General features: G+C 42.0%; 1 protein-coding gene across 2 annotated transcripts in view; it reads left to right on the forward strand.

Moving 5' to 3' along the window:
* Positions 1-25,833, forward strand: part of TEN1 (TEN1 subunit of CST complex) — a 32,667-nt gene that overhangs the window by 4,004 nt on the left and 2,830 nt on the right. For both annotated transcript variants that reach the window (XM_060253127.1, XM_060253128.1), the window contains exon 3: positions 15,947-16,101. In XM_060253127.1, the coding sequence (XP_060109110.1) occupies positions 15,947-16,101 (155 nt within the window). The remainder of the gene's footprint in view (positions 1-15,946; positions 16,102-25,833) is intronic.

Genomic DNA, 25,833 nt, shown 5'->3' on the forward strand with positions numbered 1-25,833 from the left:
TCATTTATACCCCACCTTTCTGCTCAGTGGGGGCCCAAAGAGCCTTACATCAGTCTCCTTTCTTCCATTTTATCCTCACAACAACTCTGCGAAGTAGGTTAGGCTCAAAATAAGATAAGGGCCCAAAGTCATCCAGCAAGCTTCCATGGTGGACTCAGAATTTGAACTTAATTCTAGTCTGACACTCTAACCCCAACACTGACTTTTTTTAGTTAGCATTGTTAGGCCTATTGCTCTGTTTATTTGTTGTTTTATGCTATCTGGTTGCGTTGATTATATGTTTTGTAGACTGCATTGAGTCTCAGCAAGAAAGGAAGCCTATTTAAAAGTAAGCTTATAAAACAAGTAGAAGTTAAGGAGTTATTAAAAAGGTAAAGGTGCAAGCATCAGTCGTTTCTGACTCTGGGGTGACGTTGCTTTCACAACATTTTCATGGCAGACTTTTTACGGGGTGGTTTGCCATTGGCTTCCCCAGTCATTTACACTTTACCCCCAGCAAGCTGGGGACTCATTTTACTGACCTCGGAAAGATGGAAGGCTGAGTCAACTTTTTTTTTTTTGGTTAAAACAATTTGTATTGGTAACATATGGTAATAAATCTATTTCTTACATCTCTAATAACTTCTTTTATCTATCCCATATACTACTTTCTACCCACCCCTCCCCCTGTTACTTGACCCCCCGCCGGTGTTATTTACTTAAAATGCTAATATTTAAAGGTACCCTTAACTATTAAAACAAAAATTTATATTCTTCTTCTTTCTAAAACTTAATCATTATAAAAAATTGTCCAATGTCTGTTTATCTTCCACTCTTTTTCTACATATCTTCTAAACTTTTTCCACTCCGTCTTAAAAACTTCTAAACCATAGTCTCTTAATATTCTTGTTAATTTGTCCATTTCACTCCATGTCATAACTTTTATAATCCAATCCCATTTCTCTGGTATTTTTTCTTGCTTCCACAACTGCGCATATAATATCCTAGCAGCTGAAAGCAAGTACCAAATTACAGTTCTATCTTCTTTTGGAAATTTTTCCATTTGTAATCCCAACAGAAAAATCTCTGCAACTTTCTTAAATTCATATCCCAAGATCTTAGAAATTTCTTGCTGAATCATCTGCCAATACTTTTTTGCTCTTTCACAAGTCCACCACATATGGTAGAAAGAACCTTCATGTTTTTTACATTTCCAACATCTGTCTGGCATCTTATTGTTCATCTTTGCCATTTTTTTAGGAGTCATATGTCATCTATACATCATTTTAAAACAGTTCTCTTTAATACTATGACACGTCAAAAGCTTCATAGAATTCTTCCACAAGTATTCCCAAGTTTCCATCTGTATTTCTTGATTTTACATTAATTGCCCATTTAATCATTTGAGATTTCACTACTGCGTCCTCCGTAGACCATTTTAAAAGTAATACGTATACTTTTGAAATTATCTTTTCATTATCTCCAGGCAGAACCTTTTCCATTTCTGTTTGTTCTTTTCTTATTCCTTCAGTTTTGATATCATTATCCAAACTCTTTATTTGTTGCATTTGGAACCAATCATATTTATTATTCAACTCTTCAGCAGTTTTCAATTCTGTTTTGCCACTTTGTATTTTTAATAATTGATTATATGACAACCACTTTTCTTCACCTATCTCTGCCGTTATTTTTATTACTTCAGCTGGCACTATCCATAACGGTCTTCTCTCATCTCCATATTTCTTATATTTCATCCATGTATTTAGCAAATTCTTTCTTATATAATGGTGAGAGAAAAAACCGTCCATCTTCTTTGCACAGCTCACCTATTTACGGGAGCTTTCTTGGGCAGCCAGCCCCTGGGGCTCAGCCATTTAAACCTCTCCTTTCTTCTAAAAGCCACAGGGAGCAGAAGAAAAGGAAAGGTCCCCTGTGCAAGCACCAGTCGTTTCCGACTCTGGGGTGACATTGCTTTCACAGCATTTCCATGGCAAACTTTTTACGGGTTGGTTTGCCATTGCCTTCCCCAGTCATCTACACTTCCCCCCCCCAGCAAGCTGGGTACTTATTTTACCGACCTCGGAAGGATGGAAGGCTGAGTCAACCTCAAGCCAGCTACCTGAAAACCCAGCTTCCGCCGGGAATCGAACTCAGGCCGTGAGCAGAGCTTAGGACTGCAGGACTGCAGGTTTAACACACTGCGCCACGGGGCTCTTAAGTATAGGAAAGGAAAGGTCCCCTGTGCAAGCACCAGTCGTTTCTGACTCTGGGGTGACGTTGCTTTCACGGCAGACTTTTTACGGGGTGGTTTGCCATTGCCTTCCCCAGTCATCTACACTTTCCCCCCAGCAAGCTGGGTACTCATTTTACCGTCCTCGGAAGGATGGAAGGCTGAGTCAACCTCGAGCTGGCTACCTGAACCCAGCTTCTGCCGAGATTGAACTCAGGTCATGAGCAGAGCTTGGACTGCAGGACTGCAGTTTACCACTCTGTGCCACAGGGCTCGTAAAGAGTTATTAAACAAGATCAAAATGAACTGCAGAGGATTAATTTGAGCTAACAGAAGCTTATTCAAAGTTTAGCAAGATATGTGGCACAGACCTTATGAGATCAAACTCCTTTAATTATGTATGTTTAAATTAGCACTCTGCGTGTGCAGAACTAGTCAGGGAGAGGCTGCCATTCCCCACCGTATGAACTTTACTTATGATATGAAATTCTAACATGGTGTTGTATTCAGACGTGCAGTCACCACAAGCATGTCTTCGGTTATACATGTCAAGTCTGTCTATAACTCTGGCTCAAGCAAAGAGCATGCTGGGTAAAACCAAAGTATAACCAAACGCTGCTAGCAAAGTCCTTCCCATTCCCCCCTCCCTTTAGCGAAGGTTCTTGCTTTGAAATGGTAACGTGTGAAAAGTCTTATCAGTGCCTTCTCAGCTCTGGCTCAGGGGGGAGGAAGGAGCTTCGGAGTCCCAAGGCCAGATGGGCCTCTAATCAACATGAGAATGTATTTGTAACATTTATGTGTGAATGTCCTCTGCACAATCCCCCTTCCCGTAGAAATCCCTTTGAAGTGCACCTTATATGCAATGTATCTGCTGTATGGTCTTCAGTCTTTTCAAGCCTTGGCTTAGGCCACAAGTATCAGTATCAATAAAATAGTTTCTTTGTACCCACATCGACTCATCATTGAATCTGCAGACTTGACAATACAATGCTGTGAGAGCTATTCCATATGCTGTCCTGCAAATTAGTATCGGCTCCAAGACTTTCCTGTCAGCAATTATTTTTCTGTTTCCAATGGCACTTTAGTCTTAAACACGGTCATTGGAAACTAAGCATAGTTGCTCCAGAGAAAACTGTTTAGCATCAGATTATCTATGGTAATAACTATTCTAGAATAAATGTAATTTGTAACATTATTATTTTTATTTATTGGTTTATTCTTTAAATTTTTAGGCCGCCCTTCCCTGCATGCAGAGTGGTTTTGCATACTGCGTAAATTATTATTGCTACTAGGATTTGATTCAGGCAGAGGTAAACATCATTAATTCCTTACTACCTTTGACAGGTTAATATCCAGGACTGCTCTCCAATACAACAGAGTAATTACTGTTGCCGTGACTCTTGATTATGTAAACATTTCTTGCCATATCCCTGGGGCTATACCCAATAGTGAATTTTAAAGTATTTTTAAATTGTTATTATCTGTCTTCTTGTTTCCTGAACAACGTACCTGCTCATGACCCATTTCAGTCTGGTTTCAGACCTGTGTTATTTATGTATTGTATGGCAGAGTTACACACAGAACGCATATAATAAAATGTGTAATCGCACTGATACAACGGGTATGCAGACCAATTGGGCAATCCCCCTAAAGTCTAATATCTAAATTTTCAATCCACTCAGTCACAGCTGGGGAGAGTTCAAAGAGTTCTATTAGTCACCATGGAAAGCACAATCCTCACAAACCGACTGCCAAAGCCTGTTCATGTTCTTTTAGCCATCTTCCGTACTTTACATGGCAAGTCAAATCCTGCAGGCCTCTTATTGGTATTTATCAGCTTATGGATATTGGGTGGAACTGATTGCATCCATGTTTGCAACCATTTGTTCCCTAAATAGATCAAAGTGTTGTGATTGCAGGATCTGTGCAGATCTTATTGCCGGGTGTCAGGATCTTAGTCTGGCTAGGCCCACGTCAGCCACGTCTTTGTGGATAGGCAGCTCTCTGTTTTCAGTTGTCTTTCTATATTCACAAAGAAGAGCATCTTGTCTTTGGAGATGTGGGAAAGCAATGTGGCACAGTGTGGGTAGCCAATAGGTCAGAGTGGGTTTAATATATTTGCTAATGTTTCTCATTTCTGTTGATTTGGACATCAAGTTTGTGGACATGGGGGCTGCTGAGCTGCACCGAAGCACTATATTCTGCAGTACTATACATCAGCCCCAAAGCTGAGCATCTAAGTGTTGTAGCAGACACACCTCAAGTTGTACCACATAATTTTTGGAGAATTGTTTTGTATGCAAATATTTCCTTGCTAGTTTGGTAAGATGGTGTTTATATGGTGTTCAAGGTCCTGTCCAGGGTAACTCCAAGGTACTTAGATGTATGGTTGGTTATAAGTCAGGTGCCATTAAGGTAGACATTCAGTTCACATTTGGCAAGATTGTTATTACTCAGTTCTTACTCTTACTCAGTTCCGCAGGGCCTGTAAGACAACCCTCTTCCGGTTAGCCTACGCCTGACTAGATAAAGGTAGCTTATCAGATTTCAGTGAAATATACTGTATAGTTTAATGTTAAGATTTTAAGGTTTTTTAGATTTTTAAATGTTTTGACTTTTTAAATGTAATAATTCTGCACTTTGTTTTATTGTTTATCGTTTGCTGTGAGCCGCCCTGAGCCATTTTATGGGAAGGGCGGGATATAAGTTATAGAATAAATAAATAAATAAATTAAGGTGGAAATAAAAACATTCTGTTTTTCTTGGTCTTAGGATAAGCCACCATTCATGATAGTAGTCAGCCAAAATTTCAAGGTCCCTAATTAGAATTTCCTTAGTCCTTCCGATTGATTTGTGCCTTACTGCAGTCACCATGTCATCAGCATAAATAGACTTCCTGGATATCCTCTCGGGAACATCAGAGATGTATAGATTGAAAAGAACTGGTGTGAGGAGGATCAAGCCCTGGGGAAGACCATTATTCAGTTTCTTCTGCTTGCTGATTGACTGACTCATAATTACTTGGAAGGTTCTATTGCTCTGCATGTTATTTAGGAGTCAAAATAATGTTCTGCGGTGGAAACTTGTAAAGACTGGTACAGCAGATCATCCCTTCAGACTGTGTCATAAGTGGCAGTCAGATTGACGAAAACTGCTGATGGCTTAAAACACTTCTGATACCCTATCTCAATTATAGTTGTTAAGCTGAGAATTTGGTCTTCCCAACTGTGGTGGGATTTAAATCCTGCTTGCTCTATAGGGACATATTTATTCTGTCACTGATTCTGGTCAGGATTAGCCTCTGGAGGAGTTTATAATAGGAAGTCGTGAGGGAAATAGGTCTGTAACTTTCTACCAGACGTTTTGGTTTTCCGGGTTTTAGAATAGCAAGTATCTTTGTTTTCTTGAATACCTCTGGGAGTCTTCCTTTTCTCATGATGTCAGTGAGAAACTTTGCAAGCCACTTCTTAGTGAACGTGCTGCTGTTGATTAGGAACTCATTATGGATGCGGTCAAAGCGTGGTGCCTTTCCACTCTTGATGTCTTTCAGTGCCTTGGAAATCTCATCAGCACTGACATACCCTGACAGCTTGCAGTCTTCAGGCCAAGTGTGTTTCAAAATTTGGAGTTCTTTTTTTATCCTTATAAAATCTCAATCATTCGGAGCTCTGGATAGGGACAACAGTTGGGCAGCTACTTAGTTTGATGTTACCTCCAGATTTCCTCGGAACACAAGTGGGCTTGCACCTTGTTTTTTCAACAGCCTCCAGGCTTCCCTACTGGAATGCCTGAAATCCAGATTTGCAGTCTATTTTGTCTGTGTGCAGTGTTGAGTTAATGGAGTAGTTCATTTTTAAATTTGTACCATTGCTTTCAGATTTGTCCTGATCTGTGTCCTTGTATTGTTGGTGGTTGGGTGTTGTCCTTAGGGTATCTATGAGGACTTCATGAGAAGACACTGTCGTCCCCTTTTTCTTCTTCTTTGTCTTTCTTTCCCCACCCACCATATTCCTCCAGTAGTCTTTGCAGCCCTACCTTTCCCTCCTTTCCATTATTTTGCTCCTCCCTCCCATTGCTTCCCCCGGGGGGTCTCTGCCCTTTCTCCTCTCAACAGTACAACTTTCCCCTCCTTTCTCTACCTTGCTCTATTTGCCTTATCTACTCTTCCCCCTCCAGTTTCACTTTTTCTATCCCATACCATTTTATATACTTTTCCTATTCTCCCACATCTTGTTTTCCTTGCTTTTTTGCTTATTGCTTGCATGCAAGGGCCTTGCTGGCCCTCGACAGTGCTGCGCTTTTATGCTCACTGGACTGAATATTTTTCTTTTCAGAACAGACTGTGTGGGTGTTGCTTGTCAGAGCTTGATTTAGTATTTTGCTCCTTTGCCCTGTGTTCTGTGGGTTTCATGGGCAACTTGCTTCTGACCTTTCTGGCTCTCCAGTGGAAGTTGCTCAGCATTTGTATACTGGTGGATCACTCAGATTGATGGGGCTAGTGGCTGGGTGTGTGGCTGTTGTATTGTATAGGGACTTTCATAATTTTGGACAAGGGCAATGAACATTTGATTGGTTTTTCTGTGGTTTTGTCTTAGACTGTTTTTCTGTGGTTTTGTCTTAGACTGCCTTTCTGGCCAGTGTCATTTTTTTTTTACTTAGTTTCACCCATGTTGGACCCTGTCTATGTTTTTGTTTCATTATTTTATTATTTTATGCCATTAAAGGTTTTTGACTTTGGAGTAGTTCATACACTACTTATGGGTCCTTGCTGTCAAAGAAATTTTGATACAGCCTCTTGCTCTGATCAGCCTGGAATATATTCTTTCTGATATCTTCATGGAATGTGCATTTGGCTGTAGATATAACAGTTCCATGGAATCGGAGGTAGTTATTACATGTTGGAGGGACCCCTCCAAGACACCTGTCCAGATCTTCACTGAAACCTTTCCAGTTCACCCTCTTAAAATTCTACCGTGGTTTTGGATAACTGGTATTTTGGTTCCTAGTTTGAGGATTACAGATTAATGCTGACTGTGTGGGAAAGCTTCAAGAATATGTTTGGGTTGACTTCTCTGGTCAGATGAAACAAATGTGAAATCAGGGTTGGCCTCCCTGTGCTGCTAATCTGAAGGTGTGTCTATCATTAGTGTTGAAAATGAGATGCAAGCCATGTTGTTCAGTTCAGTTGGCATGTGCCTCACCGTTCTTATCATCAACTGGGTATCTCCAATATCCATGATGGAAATAGATGGTTAATGATAAGAATGGTGAGGCACGTTAACTGGCCTGAATTATTATATGCACAAAAAGGCTTACAGTGTAAATAAACCACAAAAATATAAGCACTGCGTAGACTGTAAAATGTTCACTATATTAAATGTAAATAATTATTAATAAACAATGTACAAAATCTGTGTTGTCTCTTTCAATTGTTATATTACAACATCAAAAACCTTTCGATGTACTTATAAAGAATCTCATACCACTAGCAACATCAGCTTCCTACGTACCATATGACTGTAGGTTGATTTTCCCAGTGTTGTAAAACCTGTAACCAAGATGGACTGCCAAGTTGAGGAAAATTCCACCGACAGTCTTTGTTGTTATAAAAGGTGATCTTCTTTATAAATCCTGATCTTCTGATGTTATTTTTATGGATTCCTAGGTAAAACCCTTTTTCGGGGGAGCCGAGCCTCATGCACGGGGGATGGCAAAGCGTGGCACTGCATTGTGGCGCTGGGGGGGACGGTGGACAGAAAGCCTGCCTAGGGTGCTATGTGCTGTCGGGCCAGCACTGCTAGGACATTATACCATTTGGTTAGTAACAATGGCAAGAGGGTTGTATTTGGAAGACCTCTGATCTCTAAGAAAAAGTGAAGCAATCCCTTCTAAAAACTTTTCTTCTTATCGGTAAATTGAACTGAATGCTTGCAGCTTGAAATTACGTATAACAAGTGTGTTTTTCTTGAATTAGACTTGGCAACCCTATCCTATGCCGGCCCTCCAGTGTGATCGCTATCAGCGGAGGGTGAGGGGACGGCAGCAGCGGGAAAGATGAGCCACCGAAAGAGTGGCCACAGCCACTGCCACCACCTCCTCCCCCCTTCCTTCCCATGCGATCCAGGAAAGAAGAAGGAAGGAGATGGTGGCAGTGGCCACTGCCACTCTTTTTGCAGCTTGTCCATCCCGCTGCTGCTGGCCCCTCATGCCACACTGATAGCAATCAAGTTGGAGGTGTGGCATAGGAGCCGCAAGCCTATGGAGCCATTGTACCCACCGATCAGTTGATCGGCGGGGGGCGGGGAGCTTTAAATAGCCTGGGAAGTTGCAGCCGTTCCATTGCCCCTTCCCGGGCATTGAAATGGTGGGGAACAGAGGGAGGAGGAGTCTAGAGAGTCAGGGAAGGATTCCCGCAGCTCTCAAGCCACCGCCTCCCCCCAATTTAGGGGGCCCCAGCCTGAAGTCAGAGGGCTATGTCCCCGGAGGCCCTCTCATGACTACAGGCCTGTTTACGCTTTACCCCAGCAAGCTGGAAACTCGTTTTACCGACCTTTGAAGGATAGAAGGCTGAGTCAACCTTGAGCCAGCTACCTGAACCCAGCTTCCATCAGGATCGAACTCAGGTTGTGAGCAGAGCTTGGACTGCAGTACTGCAGCTTACCACTCTGCACAACGGGGCCAACTTAAAATATAACCATACTTAAAACTTGCAGTATTTTGTTTAGAATGGAAAGGTGGGGGGGATAGTGAGATTGGCAGTAGAGACAAGCTGGCTCAAAGCATCAACCCTTTATTTGCAAGGACACAATACAGGTAGCAAAAGCTTCAGTTTGCCATAGAAGTGATGGAAAGTGAAACTTAGCTCCACTCCATTGAAACACATTGCAGACTTCTGGGTTTTGGCATCTCCAGCTCGGTGGGGTCTGCGGAGCTCGCCTTCAGTGGCCCCCCGAACCAGGCATTAGGAGGGGTGCCGCAGCTATGGCATCTCGAGGGGGACCCTGGAAGGGTCTCCTGACAGCAAGGAGCTTTACAGGAGTCAGGGAAACAGCAGCGGCTGGTTTCTGTTCCTCCTGTCCACTCCGATTCTCCACCGCCACGGTCGCCATGATGGCAGCTAGAGATGAATGCCTGACTGTTTCTTTCTTCTAACAAGCTTCTAACATCATTCTTGTACCTTAATGATTGAAATACTATCATGCAAGTAAGTCTATTTTTTAATACTACCGACTAATGGATCTTCTACTATAACGGCAATTGGGACTGTTCAAAAAAGGGGGAGAGGAGGGCACCCCCCTTCCCTGCAAAGAAGGCATAAAAAAGACAGAGGACAAACTTAAGAATTTTCAGTGACTTAAATTGGACTGAACATAGATATTTCGAACTGATTTGGCTTACAATAAAACAAGCTTTAATGAGAATATTATTTTATTACAATACGGTCTGAATAAAAGCTGGATATACCTTTAAGAGAAATGCATCTGATACTTGATCGGGACTGAAACGATTACAACCGGAATGTAAGAGAAAAGCACAAGGCTGAAGGAGATTTAGAAGGATAGATTATCTGGGACTTTGAGTTATTTTTCAACTTTGATTAGCAGACTGAGTTATACTGTTGAGAAGATGAAGTGATTGATAAAAAAGATGTTTTGGTTACCATATTCTCTTTAAAGCAGGAAATTGGTTTGTTGACAGAGTTGATACAAAACAGGGTGGAAACTTTTATTTTGAAATACAGCAAAATTGAAAATCTACATGAGCAGAGCAGTAAAGAGATTCCAGTGATGTCTACAGAGGCAAGAGAAGTGGATAAGGATCCATTGGGAAAGGAGTTGAAAGAAATCAAAATGGAGACAGCGTGTGCAGTTACAAAGAGGAGGTGGAAATCCAGATTGATTAAAGTTTTTACAGGAGGAAGTGATGGCATGGAAGCCTCATCACTTTTAGTAAAACGGATGAATGTGCCAAAGGGAGAAGAGGCAAGAAGATCAAGACCTGGAAAGCTTTAAAAAAGAAGGGATTATAAACTTTCTTTTTAATGTAATTGGTCACCATTGAATTAATAAAAAAGAACTGGCGTGTGACTCTGAAATGGCAAGCAAGGTTTTTTTTAGAATCTGGATGTTTCTTTTCTGTTTGTCATTTTCATCTATGGGTCATATATTTTTAAGCTAAATAGAGCAATTTAATAGAGAGTGGGTTATAGAGACTGTATGATTTCTTCCCTAGGCATAAATGAACAATTGTGGGAGATGAGGCTGTTAGTGCTTATCAAACTTGTTTCTCTTAGAGTAATATGAAAATAGGAATTATAATCTCCAAAAGTCTTTAAAGAATTTTAAATACTCAAACCAGATAAACAAGCAATTTGGGTCAATTTATAATAAGGTAGACAATATAGATATTTTATATTTTTTTAAGATCTGCTCCTGATATTTTTGACTTGAGAATCTGTTTATAATGAAATAGACAAAGTATTTGTATTTTTCTTTTCTCCTGTTAGAAATAATTAAGTTAACATTAAGGATAAAGAAATTACATTCATCTTTTCTGCTCATGTTTATTCACAACATTGTCATATTAACTAATTAGTTCTTATCTTTAAAATTGCTAAAGTTAACCAGTTAGTTCTATCTTAAGATTGGGTTTTTTTGTTTCTTTTTGCTTTTCTCGTTTGTATGTATTGAAGAGGAATAGCTTAAATTTAAATTATAAGCAATAGAACAGTAAAAAGTATATAATGAAATAATGACTGTAGAACTTAATGGTTATATTGAGTTAAAATTTAAAGACTTTCACGTAGAAAGAATTTGGTATTATACTTTGAGGTAGAAATGTAACTGATATACTTGTTGCGTCTTCTTTTTTGCTTCTGTATCCCCGCATTATTCTTTCTTTTTATACCCAAATTTAATAAAAAATTTGAAAATTGAAACACATTGCAGCACAGACAAAGTTGCAAGAAAAACGTGAAATGGATTTCCATTAAGACCTTTGGACCCAGATAGACTATCTGGGCACAGAGACCTTAATGGAAAATCAATTAACATTTTCCTTGCAGCTGACAAAGACAAAGCAGAAGGAGCTGGGAACTTCACAGCCTTGAAGCTTCAAAAGATGAAGACAGGAGGGGGAGGAGGAAGAAAAGAGCTGTGGGCCTAATTAAAGCCCTGGGCAGGCCAGTTCTGGGTCGTGGGCAGAATTTGACACCATTGCTTTAGTGAGTCTCGTCTCTTCTGCCTGGTAGTCCGTTTCTAGCGAACAATTCCTTTTAACCGCAAAGAACTGTCCATAAGGAAGATTGTGTCTGAGATGAGGGAGATGGTGGGAAGAAAAATATAAATTTACATTTTTATTAGCCTGGGGCTAGACTGAAGAACAAGGCTTGCATCTCATTTTCAGGCCAGGGTTTGGTACCAAGACAACCTTAGTTCCAATGGTGGATGATCTTTGTTTAAAGTTGGACAGGGAACAACCTTTCCTGTGGATACTGTTGGACTGCTTTCAGGCCTTTGATATAGTTGACTAGCCCATTCTTACACTCTGGCTTGAATATGGAGTTCGTATTAAGGATATAGCCATTTGGGGTTTTCACTCTTTTCTGTCTGACCAGACACGAAGAGTCTCCACTGGAATTGTCAAATCAGCGGGATTTTACCTTGTGAGGTGCCACAGAGTTTTATTCTGTCATGCATGCTCTTTAATTTGTATGTATGAGGCCGCTGAATGAGATTACCCAGAGCTTTGGGGTTGGGCAGCAATATGTAGATGACAGCAAACTCTGAATTTCATTATCCAAGGCATCAGATATGTCTGTCTTGGTTCTAAACTGGTACTTTGAGATTGTGGTCAGGTGGCTAAAGCAGAACTAACTGGAGCCAAATCCATACAAGACAGAGGTAATATTGGTTGGGAAGGATGATACTTTAGTGGAACTGAATCCACTTGGCATAAATGGAGTAACATTGGCTTTTTCAGAGCAGGTTAAGACCTTGGGGATGCTCATGAGCCCTTCCTTGCTGTTTGAAGAGCATGCTGGCATTGCGGCCAAGAGCTCCTTCTATCAGCTGCATCCAGTTCACCAATTTTCTTCCTGTAATAAACAATTTTTATTAGTAACATATGGTAGCAAAACTATATCTACATCTTATAAAGACTTAAAAAGAGAGAAATTCTTCTACCCCATATCTTACTGTTCCCCCCGTTACTTGACCCCCGCCAGTGTTATTTTCTTAAAAAGAACAAATATTAAAGGTACCTTTAACTATTAGAAAACCAAAAATTATACTTTTGATTTAAAAAACAAACAAAAAAGAACTTAATCATTATCAAAAATTGTCCAATGTCCTTTTATTTTCCACTCTTTTTCTACGTATCTTCTGAACTTCTTCCACTCCAACTTAAAAAGCTCCAAATCATAGTCTCTTAATTTTCTTGTTAATTTATCCATTTCACTCCATGACAATACTTTTATAATCCAGTCCCATTTCTCTGGTATTTTTTCTTGCTTCCACAGCTGCGCATACAATGTCCTAGCAGCTGAGAGCAAGTACCATATTAAAGTTCTATCTTCTTTTGGAAATTTTTCCATTTGTAATCCCAGCAGAAAAGTCTCTGCAACTTTGTTAAATTCATATCCCAAAATCTTAGAAATCTCTTGCTGAATCGTTTGCCAAAACATTTTAGCTCTTTCACCAGTCCACCACATATGGTAGAAATAACCTTCATGCTTTTTACATTTCCAACACCTGTCTGGCATCTTGTTATTCATCTTTGCTAATTTTTTTGGAGTCATGTACCATCTATACATCATCTTAAAACAATTTTCTTCAATACTTTGACATGTTGCGAGTTTCAGTTCACCAATTTTCTTACAGGGGTGTCGAACTCATTTGTTATGAGGGCCGGATCTGACATAAATGAGACCTTGTCAGGCCAGGCCATGTCAGGCTGGGCCACGTGTGTTCCTATTTAAGATTAGGTAGCAGACATATAAACTTTATAAAGGGCATAGACAAACAGAATTAAAGGTTTTTTTTAAAAAAAAAAAACACTTAAAAATAAAGCATTAGCACGTTGATCTTAAAGGTACTTGCTTTGTATCTCTTCCATGGGATCCAGGAAACTGGGCAAAGGAAGCTCTTACTTTTTCCTTCCTTCCCCAAGGGACCAGGAGGTGGAGGAGCCTCAGCCAATAGAAGGAAGAGAGGCTTGGCTCAGTAGCTCTTCTGTACAATTGAGAGAGCCTGGCAAAGCAAACTCTCCCTACCCCCTTCCTTCCCACGGGAGGAGCCTCGGCCAATGCAGAAGATAGAGGTTTTGTTCTGTAGCGCCTGTGCTATCGAACAAGCCTGGCAAAGCAAGCTGTTCTGCAGAAGGAAGCAAGAGACTAGACTCAGCTAATCCATGCTTCTGTAACCTGACAGTTGAATTACTGCAATGAGCTCTATGTGGCAGACTGATGTCAGGGGCTACCTGCCAGGAACATATACAGTATTGTCCATTTTGAAACAACTTCATTAGTTGCCAGTCTGTTTCAAGGTGCTGGTTATGACCTTTAAAGCTCTTAATGTCCTGGAACCCCCATGTCTGAAGGACCATCTCCCTCCATATGTCCCTGCTGCACCAACTACCACCATTGGGCAGCCATCTTGTTGGCTATCCCACCACTTAGAGTGTGGCCCATCTGGCATCAGCTAGAGCTTGGGCTTTTTCCATTGTGGCTCTGGCTCTGTGGTATGGGCTCCCTGATGAAGTGAGAGGGGGGCTCCTTTTTGGAGATCTTCAGGAGACACTGCAAGGCCTGCCTGTTTACCAGACCTTTTGAGAGGGTTTAGAAGAAGAAGAAGAAGATATTGGATTTATATCCCGCCCTCCACTCCGAAGAGTCTCAGAGCGGCTCACAATCTCCTTTCCCTTCCTCCCCCACAACAGACACCCTGTGAGGTAGAGGAAGATATTGGATTTATATCCCGCCTTCCACTCCGAAGAGTCTCAGAGCGGCTCACAATCTCCTTTCCCTTCCTCCCCCACAACAGACACCCTGTGAGGTAGATGAAGATATTGGATTTATATCCCGCCCTCCACTCCGAAGAGTCTCAGAGCGGCTCACAATCTCCTTTACCTTCCTCCCCCACAACAGACACCCTTTGAGGTAGATGAAGATATTGGATTTATATCCCGCCCTCCACTCCGAAGAGTCTCAGAGCGGCTCACAATCTCCTTTACCTTCCTCCCCCACAACAGACACCCTGTGAGGTGGGTGAGGCTGGAGAGGGCTCTCACAGCAGCTGCCCTTTCAAGGACAACCTCTGCCAGAGCTATGGCTGACCCAAGGCTATTCCAGCAGGTGCAAGTGGAGGAGTGGGGAATCAAACCCGGTTTTCCCAGATAAGAGTCCGCGCACTTAACCACTACACCAAACTGGTTTAAACATTTGTTGGATTATGGAGAAAACACGGGAGTACCAGAAAAGATCTATTTCTGCTTTATTGACTACACTAAAACATTTGATTGTGTGGGTCACAACAAACTGTGGCAAGTCCTTAAAGAGATGGGAGTACCAGACCACCTCACATGTCTCCTGAGAAACCTGTATAAGGGTCAAGGAGCAACTCTCAGAACAGGATATGGAACAACTGATTGGTTTAGAATAGGGAAAGGAGTTACAAGGGTGTATATTGTCACCCTGCTTATTTAATTTATACGCAGAGTACATCATGCGAAATGCCCGCCTGAAAGAATCACAAGCCATCCCGGGAAAAATATCAAGAACCTCAGATATGCAGATGATGCCAGTCTAATTGTAGAAAGTGAAGAGGACCTAAGGAACCTTTTGTTGAGGGTGAAAGAGGAGAGCGCAAAAGTAGGCTTGAAACTCAACATGAAAACTGAGATCATGGCATCTGGCTCCATCACTCCTTGGCAAATAGAAGGGGAAGAGATGGAAGTAGTAACAGACTTCACATTCCCGGGATTCAAGATCACTGCAGATGGTGACTGTAGCCATCAAATTAAAATGCGTTTGCTCCTTGGGAGAACAGCTATGGCAAACCTAGGCAGTATAATAAAAAGTAAAGAAATCACCCTGCCAACAAAAGTCCATATAGTCAAAGCAATGGTATTCCCAGTAGTAATATATGGCTGTGAGAGTTGGACCATAAGGAAGGCTGAGCACAGAAGAATAGATGCTTTCAAATTGTGATGCTGGAGAAGATTCTTGAGAGTCCCTTGGAGTGCAAGAAGATCAAATCAGTCAGTCCTAAGGGAAATCAACGCTGACTGTTCCCTGGAAGGTCAGATGCTGAAGCTGAAGCTCAGATACTTTGGCCACCAAATGAGAAGGGAGAAGACCCTGATGCTGGGAAAGACAGAAGGCAAAAGAAGAGGATGGCAAAAGATGAAATGGATGGACAGCGTTACTGATGTAACTAACATGAATTTGAGCAGATTTCAGAGGATGGTGGAAGACAGAAGGGCCTGGTGTGACTTGGTTCATGGGGTTGCAAAGAGTTGGACTTGACTGTGTGACTGAACAACAACAAAATAACAGCAGGCATCTTTTAAGGGGGGGGAGATTCTGGGTTTGCTAAATTATTTTGGTTTTAATAGAAAATGTTTTTAATTATTATTGTAAGCTACCTTGAAACACAAGGAAGGTGAGATATATATTTTAATAAATAAATGCAATATATATTAATAACTATGTCTGAAACGTAACTTTTTGTCTTTCAGATTACATTCCTATGATTTGGTCAGCTCCAAAGCTATTTTAACAGCTCAACACGGCTCGGTTCAGCGCATCTGGGTCTGTACCAAGTTGATGGAACCATTGCGAGCCCAGCTTGGATCTGTATATATTGTCCTGGGAGAAACTGAACTTGGGAATGGTAAGATCAGAGTTTCTTTCTTCTGTGGGCCAAGAAAATGTATCTTGGGATTGAAGAGACTGTTTTTGAGAGACTTCTTTTCCTAGAAAGGAAATCAAATTGGCAGCTCAACACGACACTGGCATTTGAGTACACAATTAAGCTCATAAGATATTAGCTGAGAAAATGTAATAACCCTTCAATAAAACGGAAACCTAATTTTTTCTTGGGGAAAGACTACTCCATAATAGCAGTGTTTCTTCAGCATCTTAATATTTAGGTTTTGAGTGCCTATAGTAGATGGACTGACGTGACGATAATTTTGTTTGAGTTGTTAATTATATTAAAAGACATTCTTGGTAGCATGCCAAGTGAGACTGGATGGCAATACTTTCTTGCACTGGATAATTATCATGATAAATAGTCAGTGGAATGCTTCATATGGGTTTCGAGACTTGTGGTTTTTCTTATGTAACAGCAAATAGGACACAGTAGTTCTTAGAAAACAATTTTGTGTAACAGCAGTTGTTCTGTAAGTCACCCCAGTTTGCAGACTAGGAAAAACTGCAAGAGGCAAGCCAGTTTCTTGAAAGAAAGTTTCATGTACAACTAAAAGTTGCATCATAAATGGCCTGTATAATAATGATATCTACATGTGTTTAATATGTAGAACAACATGTCCATCCCTTCCATCTCTGTCTGATTTACAAATTGTCTGTGCCACTATCATGTTAAAAAGTTTGTTCTAGCTTTTTGTTAGAAATGAGCCCTCCTCTTGTCTGTTCCTATTTCCTGTAAATTCCTAGCTGTGTTCTGCGTCTGTGCTCCCCAGTATCTCCCTATAATATAAAAGCCCAAACGTACTGGTCACGACTCACCTACACTCCCATTGGCTGAACTGCACATCACTCAATCCCTCCAGCCCCAGGATTGGGCCACCGGGGACACTGCCTTCCCACCAGACATCTCTCCTTTCCTCTCCTTTCTTGCGGCTCCAGATAGCTCCATCCAGTTCCCCTAGACATCCTCTGCATTTATCAGTCAAGTTGGGAGAGGGGAGGCATTTTGTTTTTCACTCCAGAAGAGCCGGGGACAGGGGAAAGACAAGAGGGGAGGAACCAGCCCTCTGGGGGGAAGGGGCTATGTGGGGGTGGCAGGGGGTCCTTCTGAAGTTGAAGGGAGACAGGCAGAAGGAGGCTTTAAGAGGTTGGTCAGGAGGAGGCTGCTACGAACCCGCCCCTGCCACCCCTGTCCCGTCCTGTGCTACTGAGTGCCTGCTTTGGGGAAACATCATGGCAGGCTGCCACATTCGCTGCCTCTTGGGCTGCCCCATCGGCTGGCTCCTGTAGCTCAGGCCAGCTTTGTGACTTACTCCACCACTCACACTGGCTCAGCCAAGCCCTGTCACCAGGGAGCCCCAGCCCCAGCAAGGCCCTGCTGCTCCAGACCCTGGCTTCAAAAGTGCCTCCGCAGCCACTGCTCACATCCTCATTGGCTGGCTCCCTTCCTCTGGGCCATGGCGGTTCTCTGCAATAATAATAATAATAATAATAATAATAATTTATTAAGAGATTAAACTTCAGAACACCCGAGCACGGGCCTTTTCAATCGTGGCCCCTTCCCTATGGAATCAGCTCCCGAAGGAGGTGCGGGCCCTGCGGAGCCTTGATCAGTTCCGCAGGGCCTGCAAGACCACCCTCTTCAAGCTAGCGTATACGGACTGCTGAATTAAGGCTGTTAACTAAGGGATCCGCCAATATGGTTCTGTCTAAGGACCTGTGTTACTATGTAAACTGACAGAAATTAGCGTCGAAAATACTATCGTCACTGTCAGATTAAGTTATAAATTTTAAACTGTATACTGACTGGTTTTTAAATAATGTTAATTTTAAAGTCTTATATTTATCCTATTGTATGTTTATAAATGTTGTTAGCCGCCCTGAGCCTGCCCAGGCGGGGATGGCGGGATATAAATAAAATTTTATTATTATTATTATTTTTGATTTATATCCCAGCCTCCCTGCCGAAACAGGCTCAGGGCGGCTTACATAGCATAAAATACAAACATTACAGTAGTACATTAATAAAAATCCCAAATTACAAACAGTTGTGTTCTTCAATTAAATATACAATTACATTAAAATCGTCAATTAGACTAACAATTTAAAACCACAATTTAAACCACAATTAATTTGGTGCTACGATCTTAATATAACACAGTTGTTCATGACGATGGTACAGCAATTCCACATTAAAAAGCCAGCTGGAAGAGGATGGTCTTGCAGGCCCGGCGGAACTGGTCAAGGTTCCGCAAGGCCCGTATCTCTTCTGGTAACTGGTTCCACCAGTGGGGAGCTGTAATCGAGAAGGCTGTCTCCCTCGTAACTTTCAATTTGGCCTCCTTCAGTCCAGGGATGGTCAGCAGATTTTGCGAGCTAGATCTCAGTACTCTCTGGAGAACATATGGGGAGAGACGGTCCCTAAGGTAGGGAGGTCCTCAGCCATATAGGGCTTTAAAGGTAATAACCAGCACCTCGTAACGAATCCGGTACACAATTGGCAGCCAGTGCAGTTCCCATAGCCTAGGCTGTATATGCTCCCACTTAGGGAGTCCCATTAACAGTCTGGCTGCCGCATTCTGCACTAGCTGTAGTTTCCGGCACAGGGGCAACCCCATGTAGAGGGCATTACAGTAGTCTAGTCTCGAGGTGACCATTGCATGGACTAACCAGCACCTCGTAACGAATCCGGTACACAATTGGCAGCCAGTGCAGTTCCCATAGCCTAGGCTGTATATGCTCCCACTTAGGGAGTCCCATTAACAGTCTGGCTGCCGCATTCTGCACTAGCTGTAGTTTCGGCACAGGGGCAACCCCATGTAGAGGGCATTACAGTAGTCTAGTCTCGAGGTGACCATTGCATGGATTACTGTTGCTAGGTCATCACGCTCCAGGAAGGGAGCCAACTGCCTCGCCCGCCTAAGATGAAAAAAGGTGGATTTAGCAGTGGCTGCTATCTGGGCCTCCATTGACAAAGAAGGCTCCAGTAGCACCCCCAGGCTCCTGACCCTGCGCACTGTTTTCAGTGTCGCACCATTAAAAACTGGTAGGGGAATTTCCCTTCCCAGGCCGCCACAGCTCAGGCAAAGGACCTGGATTCGCTGGATTCAATTTCAACCCACTCAGCCTGAGCCAACCTGCCATGGCTTGCAACGCCAGGTCCAGATTTTCTGGGACATCACCAGGCCAGTCGTCCATCAGTAGATAGAGCTGGGTGTCATCAGCATACTGGTGGCAACCCAGCCCATACCTCCGGGCAATCTGGGCAAGGGGGCGCATGTAGATGTTAACATCGGGGAGAGGACTACCCCCTGGGGCAGCCCACAATTAAGTGGGTGCCTCTGGGACAGTTCTCCCCCCAATCGCCACCCTTTGTCCCCAACCATCAAGGAAAGAGGAAAGCCATTGCAAGGCCAGCCCCTGAATCCCTGTGTCAGCGAGGCGGCGGGTCAGTAACTGGTGGTTGACCATATCAAACGCAGCTGATAGGTCTAACAACAACAGCACTGCCGAACCACCTCGATCCAGATGCCGCTGGAGATCATCCACAAGGGCGACAAGCACTGTCTCAGTCCCATGGCCCGGGCAGAAGCTGGACTGGTGTGGATCTAGGATGGAAGTGTCATCCAGAAAGCTCTGCAACTGTAGCGCCACTGCCCTCTCAATAATTTTGCCCAAAAAGGGCAAATTTGAGACAGACTGGTAATGTGCCAATTCGGTCAGGTCTGATGTAGCCTTTTTCAAGAGGGGGCGGACCACAGCCTCTTTGAGAGGTGTTGGAAAAAGACCCTTCAAGAGGGATCTATTTACAATGTCTCGTATAGGACATCTTAGCTCCCTCTTGCAAGCTTTAATTAGCCAGGAGGGGCATGGGTCCAGATCACAAGTTGTTGGGCGTACAGTAGAGAGAATTCTGTCAACTTTCTCCAAGCTGAGTGTGTCGAAGCAATCCAGGATTGAACCAGAAGACAGGCACGGGACCTCGAGTTAACATACTGTATCTAATGTGGCGGGGAGGTCGTGGTGGAGTGACATGACCTTGTCTGCAAAAAATTTCACAAAAGCCTCATAGCCTATCTCTAATTCCTTAGCATTTGGCCTGCCTTGCGGCAGTGTTGTGAGATTCCGAATTGTCCTAAACAATTGCGCCGGGCGCAAATTTGCAGACGCAATCTTAGCCGCAAAGTAAATCTTCTTTGTGGCTTTGATTGCCATCTCATAATACCTAATAAACGCTCTATAAGTTGTTATAGTTGCTTCGTCCCGAGTACACCGCCATTGCCTCTCTAACCGTTTGAGTCCCCATTTCAGCTATCGCAGCTCCAGGGTATACCATGGAGCCAGCAACGCGCGGGCGCAGAGGGCATCAAGGCGTGATCTCATCAATGGCTCTGGAGTCAACCAGATCATCGAGAGAATTGCCAGGGAGCCAGGGATCTCGTAGAGCCATTTGGAACCGTTCTGGGTCCATCAGACTCTGGGGCGAGCCAAAATAAGCTCGCCGCCCAAACGGGTTTGGAGTGGAGCATCCACTCAAGCCTTGAGGGCAAAGTGGTCCAACCATGGCACCGCCTCTGCAGTTATATCGTCCACAAAGATCAAGTCTAACATGTGCCCTGCCTGGTGAGTGGGCGATGTAACAAATTGGGAGAGCCCCAGTGTCGCCATGGATGACACTAGGTCCATTGCCTGACTAGAGGCCACGTCATCAGCATGGACATTGAAGTCACCCAGGATCACAAGCCTTGGGTACTCCAATGCCCAGCCTGTTGCAGCCTCAATCAGGGATCGTAAGGCGCTGGCTGGTGCATTAGGCGGACGGTACACCAGCCAAATCGCCAACCCCTCCCCAACGTCCCACGCCAGACCAGCACATTCAATACCATTGATCTCTGGGGCCGGGAGTTTCTAGTTTATTTCAATTTATATCCCGCCCTTCCCACCGAAGTGGCTCAGGGCGGCTGACAACACATAAAATCTAACATAAATTTTGAATTTAAAACATCTAACACAGTTAAAACAGTAAAATAATAAAACATATAGCAGCCGTCTATCAAAACTACACTCAGTTTCCAATGCCAGTTAGTTATAAGCCAGCCAGAAGAGGGCTGTCTTACAGGCCCTGCGGAACTGGCCAAGGGCCCTCACCTCTTCCGGCAGCTGGTGCCGCCAGAAAGGAGCCGTTACAGAGAAGGCCCTGTCCCTGGTGGATTTCAGGCGGGCCTCCTTTGGCCCGGGGATAACAAGCAGATTTTGAGATCCCGATCTCAGTACTCTCTGGGGAACATGTGGGGAGAGACGGTCCCTAAGGTAGGCAGGTCCTAGGCCATATATAGGGCTTTAAAGGTAATAACCAGCACCTTGTACCGGACTCGGTATATTATTGGCAGCCAGTGCAGAATCCGGAGCCCTGGCCGAATGTGCTCCTATCTTGGGAGCCCCAATAACAACTGGGCCGCGGCATTCTGCCCTAACTGCAACTTCCAGGTTCGGCAGCCCCACATAGAGGGCATTACAGTAGTCCAACCTCGAGGTGACCATTGCATGGATCACCATTGCTAGATCGTCATGCTGCAGGAAAGGAGCCAACTGTCTCGCCCACCTAAGATGAAAAAATACGGACTTAGCAGTGGCTGCTATCTGAGCCTCCATATTTTTGGTCAAGAATTTTGTTTTATTTAGATTAACTTTAAGGCCCCGCTACCATCCCGAATTCATTCAGCCTCTCCTTCAATTTATCTGTTGACTTCAGTGGATCCTCCAGTATGAACACCACATCATTGGCAAATGCTTGTAGCTTAAATGATTCTCCTCTAATTTTTGCCCTCTGTTTCTTAATCCATTTGTATCCTATCCAGCAAATATTCCATTTTCGATACAAACAGTAATGGCGAAAGTGGGCACCCCTGCCTCGTACCCTGCTCAGTCTGGATCTGCTCTGTCATAACACCATTTACATTTACTCTGGTTTTTTGATTAGTATATATAGCTTGGACCATTTGTATAAATTTTTCTCCGCAATCGATATTCTCTAAGCATCGCATCATAAATTTCCAATTAACATTATCGAATGCTTTCTCTGAGTCCAATAATATACAGGCCATCTGTTTATCTGGGTGATCTTGATAAAACTCTAGTATATTCAGCACTGTCTCATTTGCCTTCTTGGAAGAAAGCCAGTTTGGTACTCATTTATTATACTTGGTAGTACTTTTTTCAATCTTTGTGCTAAAATAGTGGCAAAAATCTTATAGTCTGTGTTGAGGAAAGATATAGGTCTGTAGTTCCTAATATCTGTTGGATCCAACCCCTCTTTGTGTATAAGGGATATCATTGCCTCATTCCATGAAGCAGGGAACTCTGCCGTTCTGGCTATACCCTCTATGACTCTTTTATATGGTAACAGCAGAACCTCCTCAAAATTTTTAAAGACTTCCTCCGGCAACCCATCTGGACCAGGAGTCTTTTTTTTTTTTTGTTTCTAATAATAATAATAATAATAATAATAATACTTTTTATTTATATCCCTCCCTCCCCGCCGGGGCAGGCTCAGGGCGGCTTACAACATAAAAATACAATATACATCAACAGTTATATTTATAAAATCATCATTAAAACAATTTACAAATTATATTAAAATTAACATTATGGTGCTATAAACATTAAATCTTCAGTAGAATTCAGTAGCTAAAAGCATTTCCAGCGGCACTTTCTTAGCTTGTCATTAGTTGAAGGCTATTTTGAAGAGGTAGGTCTTACGGGCCCTGCGGAATTGATCTAAACATCGTAGGGCCCGTACCTCCTCCGGGAGTTGATTCCACAGCAGTGATCCACAGCATGTGATTATCACATCCGCAATTTCTTGCATTGATACTGAATTGCCTAAACTCTTTTGTTATTCTTCTGAGAGTTTCTTCTTTTGAGTCCTGTTAATATATTCATCTTGAGATGTTTCCAATCTTTCTTGGCTTTTGTAAAGATTTTTATAAAAATCCTTAACAATCTCTTGGATCTGGCATATTTTTTGTACTTCATTGTTTTCATTTTTCAAAATACTTATCATTTTCTTTTTCCTCTCTTTCTTCACTCTGTAGGCCTGCCATCTACTTACTTTGTTAAAGTTCTCAAAGAAATTTAGTTTGGCCCACTTTAACTTTTTCTCCAGTTCTTCTGTTAACAATAAATTGATTTGGTGTTGTAAATTTTGAATTTTAATTTTAGTTTCTTCCGTACTAGGTTTTTTTTTGTTTCTTTCCTGTCGCTCTAATTCTTCTACTAATAATTTATAGGTTTTTGCTCTTTCTTTTGGCCGAGCATCTAATCACGATTCTTCTGAAGGCCTTGAACACATCCCATATTATCTGTATTGGTGTATCTCTTTCCACATTTTGTTCAAAGAACATCCTAACTTCTTCTTTTGCTTTCTTACAAAATGCTTCTTCCTTTAAAATGTGTAGGTTCAGGGTCCATCTTGATCTTCTGAAGGATCTATTAACATAATTTGTAGCGGGCTGTGGTCTGCAAATGTTCTGGGCATTATTATCACATCCTCTATTTCATGGAACAACGAAGCCGAGATCCAGCACATGTCTATCCTGGACCACGAATTATGTGCTGCTGAATAATAGGTGAAGTCCTTGGTTTTAAAATTTTTTGTTCTCCAGCAATCCACTAATCTTAGCTCTTCTAGGTTTTGGGCAGTTGTTTACGTCTCTTTTTCTTCTTCACCTTCTTCGATTTCGTATCCGTCTCTACTTCAAAGATAGCATTGAAGTCTCCAATAATGGAGTGTTCTGGGCAATCAAATTCAGTTATTTTTTTATGAATAGTTTCGTAAAATTTCTCCTGTTGATCATTTGGAGCATAAATATTACTTAAGAGTATTCTTCTTTCATTGTTTTGAATTTCAGTCAACAACGCTCTGCTGTCTTCTGCCACAAATAATAATTTAGAGTCAATCCTTTCTTTAACATAGGTTGCAAGCTCTCTCTTTTTTTTTTGTCTACCACATATAATTTTCCCAATTTGTTATTCTGCAAATATTTCATATCTTTCTGGGTAATGTGTGTCTCCTGTAGGCATATTATGTCTGCTTGTAACTTTTTCAATTGTAAGAAAAAGCTTTCTCCTTTTCTGAGGTGCATTTAGACTGTTTACATTGATTGAAATTATTTTTAATCCTTCCTTCCCCATTATTCTCCTGAAAATTGCTACTTCCCATTTCTGACTGCTCTTTTTGAGTTTGTGATCTTGTTTTGATTTTCCCCTCTTTGGTCTGGTTTCCTTTTCTTCCCATCTTTTTACTCCTTTCTTCACCCTCTCCTTCTTCCTCTTCTCCCTCTTCCAAGTCCACTACCTGTTTGCTCTCTTCCGCATAACATTCCAAAAAATCTTGGGCTTTACATAATGAAGTGATGTTAAATCTTTTATCCTGGAAACTGAAAAATACTCCTTCCGGTACTAGCCATCTAAATTTAATTCCATTTTCGATCAACCAGGCTGTTAGTTTCTTATAGCCACTTCTCCTCTGCCTCATATTCCAAGGAACCTCTTTTAGTATTTTTATTTGATTGCCTTTCCAATTTATTGTACTTCCTCTTATAACTCTCAGTATAGCGTCACATACTGGGATTTTGGTGAACCTGGTGTGAATCTCCCTAGGTAATTTTTGCTTCCTAGTATATGTGGATGCTACCCTTCGGGCCCAGTCAATATCCTGTTCAATGTCTTCCATTTCTGCTTCCATTTCTCTTGCCAAAATCTCACTGAACTTTTTAGATACGGTATATTCTCACCCTTTTCTTCAGGGAGGTTCTGGAACCTCAAGATGTATGCCACCTTGTCCATCTCCAACCTAAGAGCCCTATCATCAGCATCTCTGTATCTGTCTTTCCACTCTTGCAAATTAGTATTCATCACTGTCAGCTTCTCTTCCACCAGTTTAACAGATAATTTTTGACTTTGTTGTCAATTAACTAGGAGTTGCTTAGATAATTCATCCACTTTCTCATTTGTTTTCCTTATTTCCTCTTTAAGTTCTATTTTAATGTCTTCCAGGGAATCCTGGTTTTGTTTAAAACCTGCTGCCATCATACTTAGCAATTTTTCAAAAGCATCTTGGTTTATGGATTCTTCCACAGATTTACATATCACTGTTGAAGTACCTTATCCTGGATGTCTCACCTTTGTATCCATTTCCCCCCCCCCTTCTCTTTTTCTTCCTTTAAGTTTATAAAGTTATTTATTCCTTATTTGTTGCTTAAATTAATTATTAACCACTTAGCTTATCACTACCTAACTATTAAATATCAAATCCAGGTTACTCACACTATCTCTACAATCCTATTACATAAATGTTTACTTCCCCTTATCAGACTTCCTTAATTCATTAGCTCTCAGCAATATCACAGTTCCATTAAATTCATTAAACTCTTAATTTCATTATACTCTTTTTTGAGTTTGTGATCTTTTTTGATTTTCCCCTCTTTGGTCTTAGTAATTAACACAATTAATTCCATTATACTTCACACGTTATACATTACACATCATCATTTCATTAAATTCATTACTTTGCTTCCAGTCCTGCTTCCTCCTCCAAACCATCAAGTTTAATCCCCAGAGAATCTGAACCATTTAACTACTGTCCTTTCTTCTTCCTTCTTCTTTCTTGCCTCTTCCGTCGTCTTCTTCCCAC

The sequence above is a fragment of the Heteronotia binoei genome, chromosome 13 (assembly GCF_032191835.1).
Source record: "Heteronotia binoei isolate CCM8104 ecotype False Entrance Well chromosome 13, APGP_CSIRO_Hbin_v1, whole genome shotgun sequence".
In the NCBI taxonomy this organism is placed as follows: domain Eukaryota; kingdom Metazoa; phylum Chordata; class Lepidosauria; order Squamata; family Gekkonidae; genus Heteronotia; species Heteronotia binoei.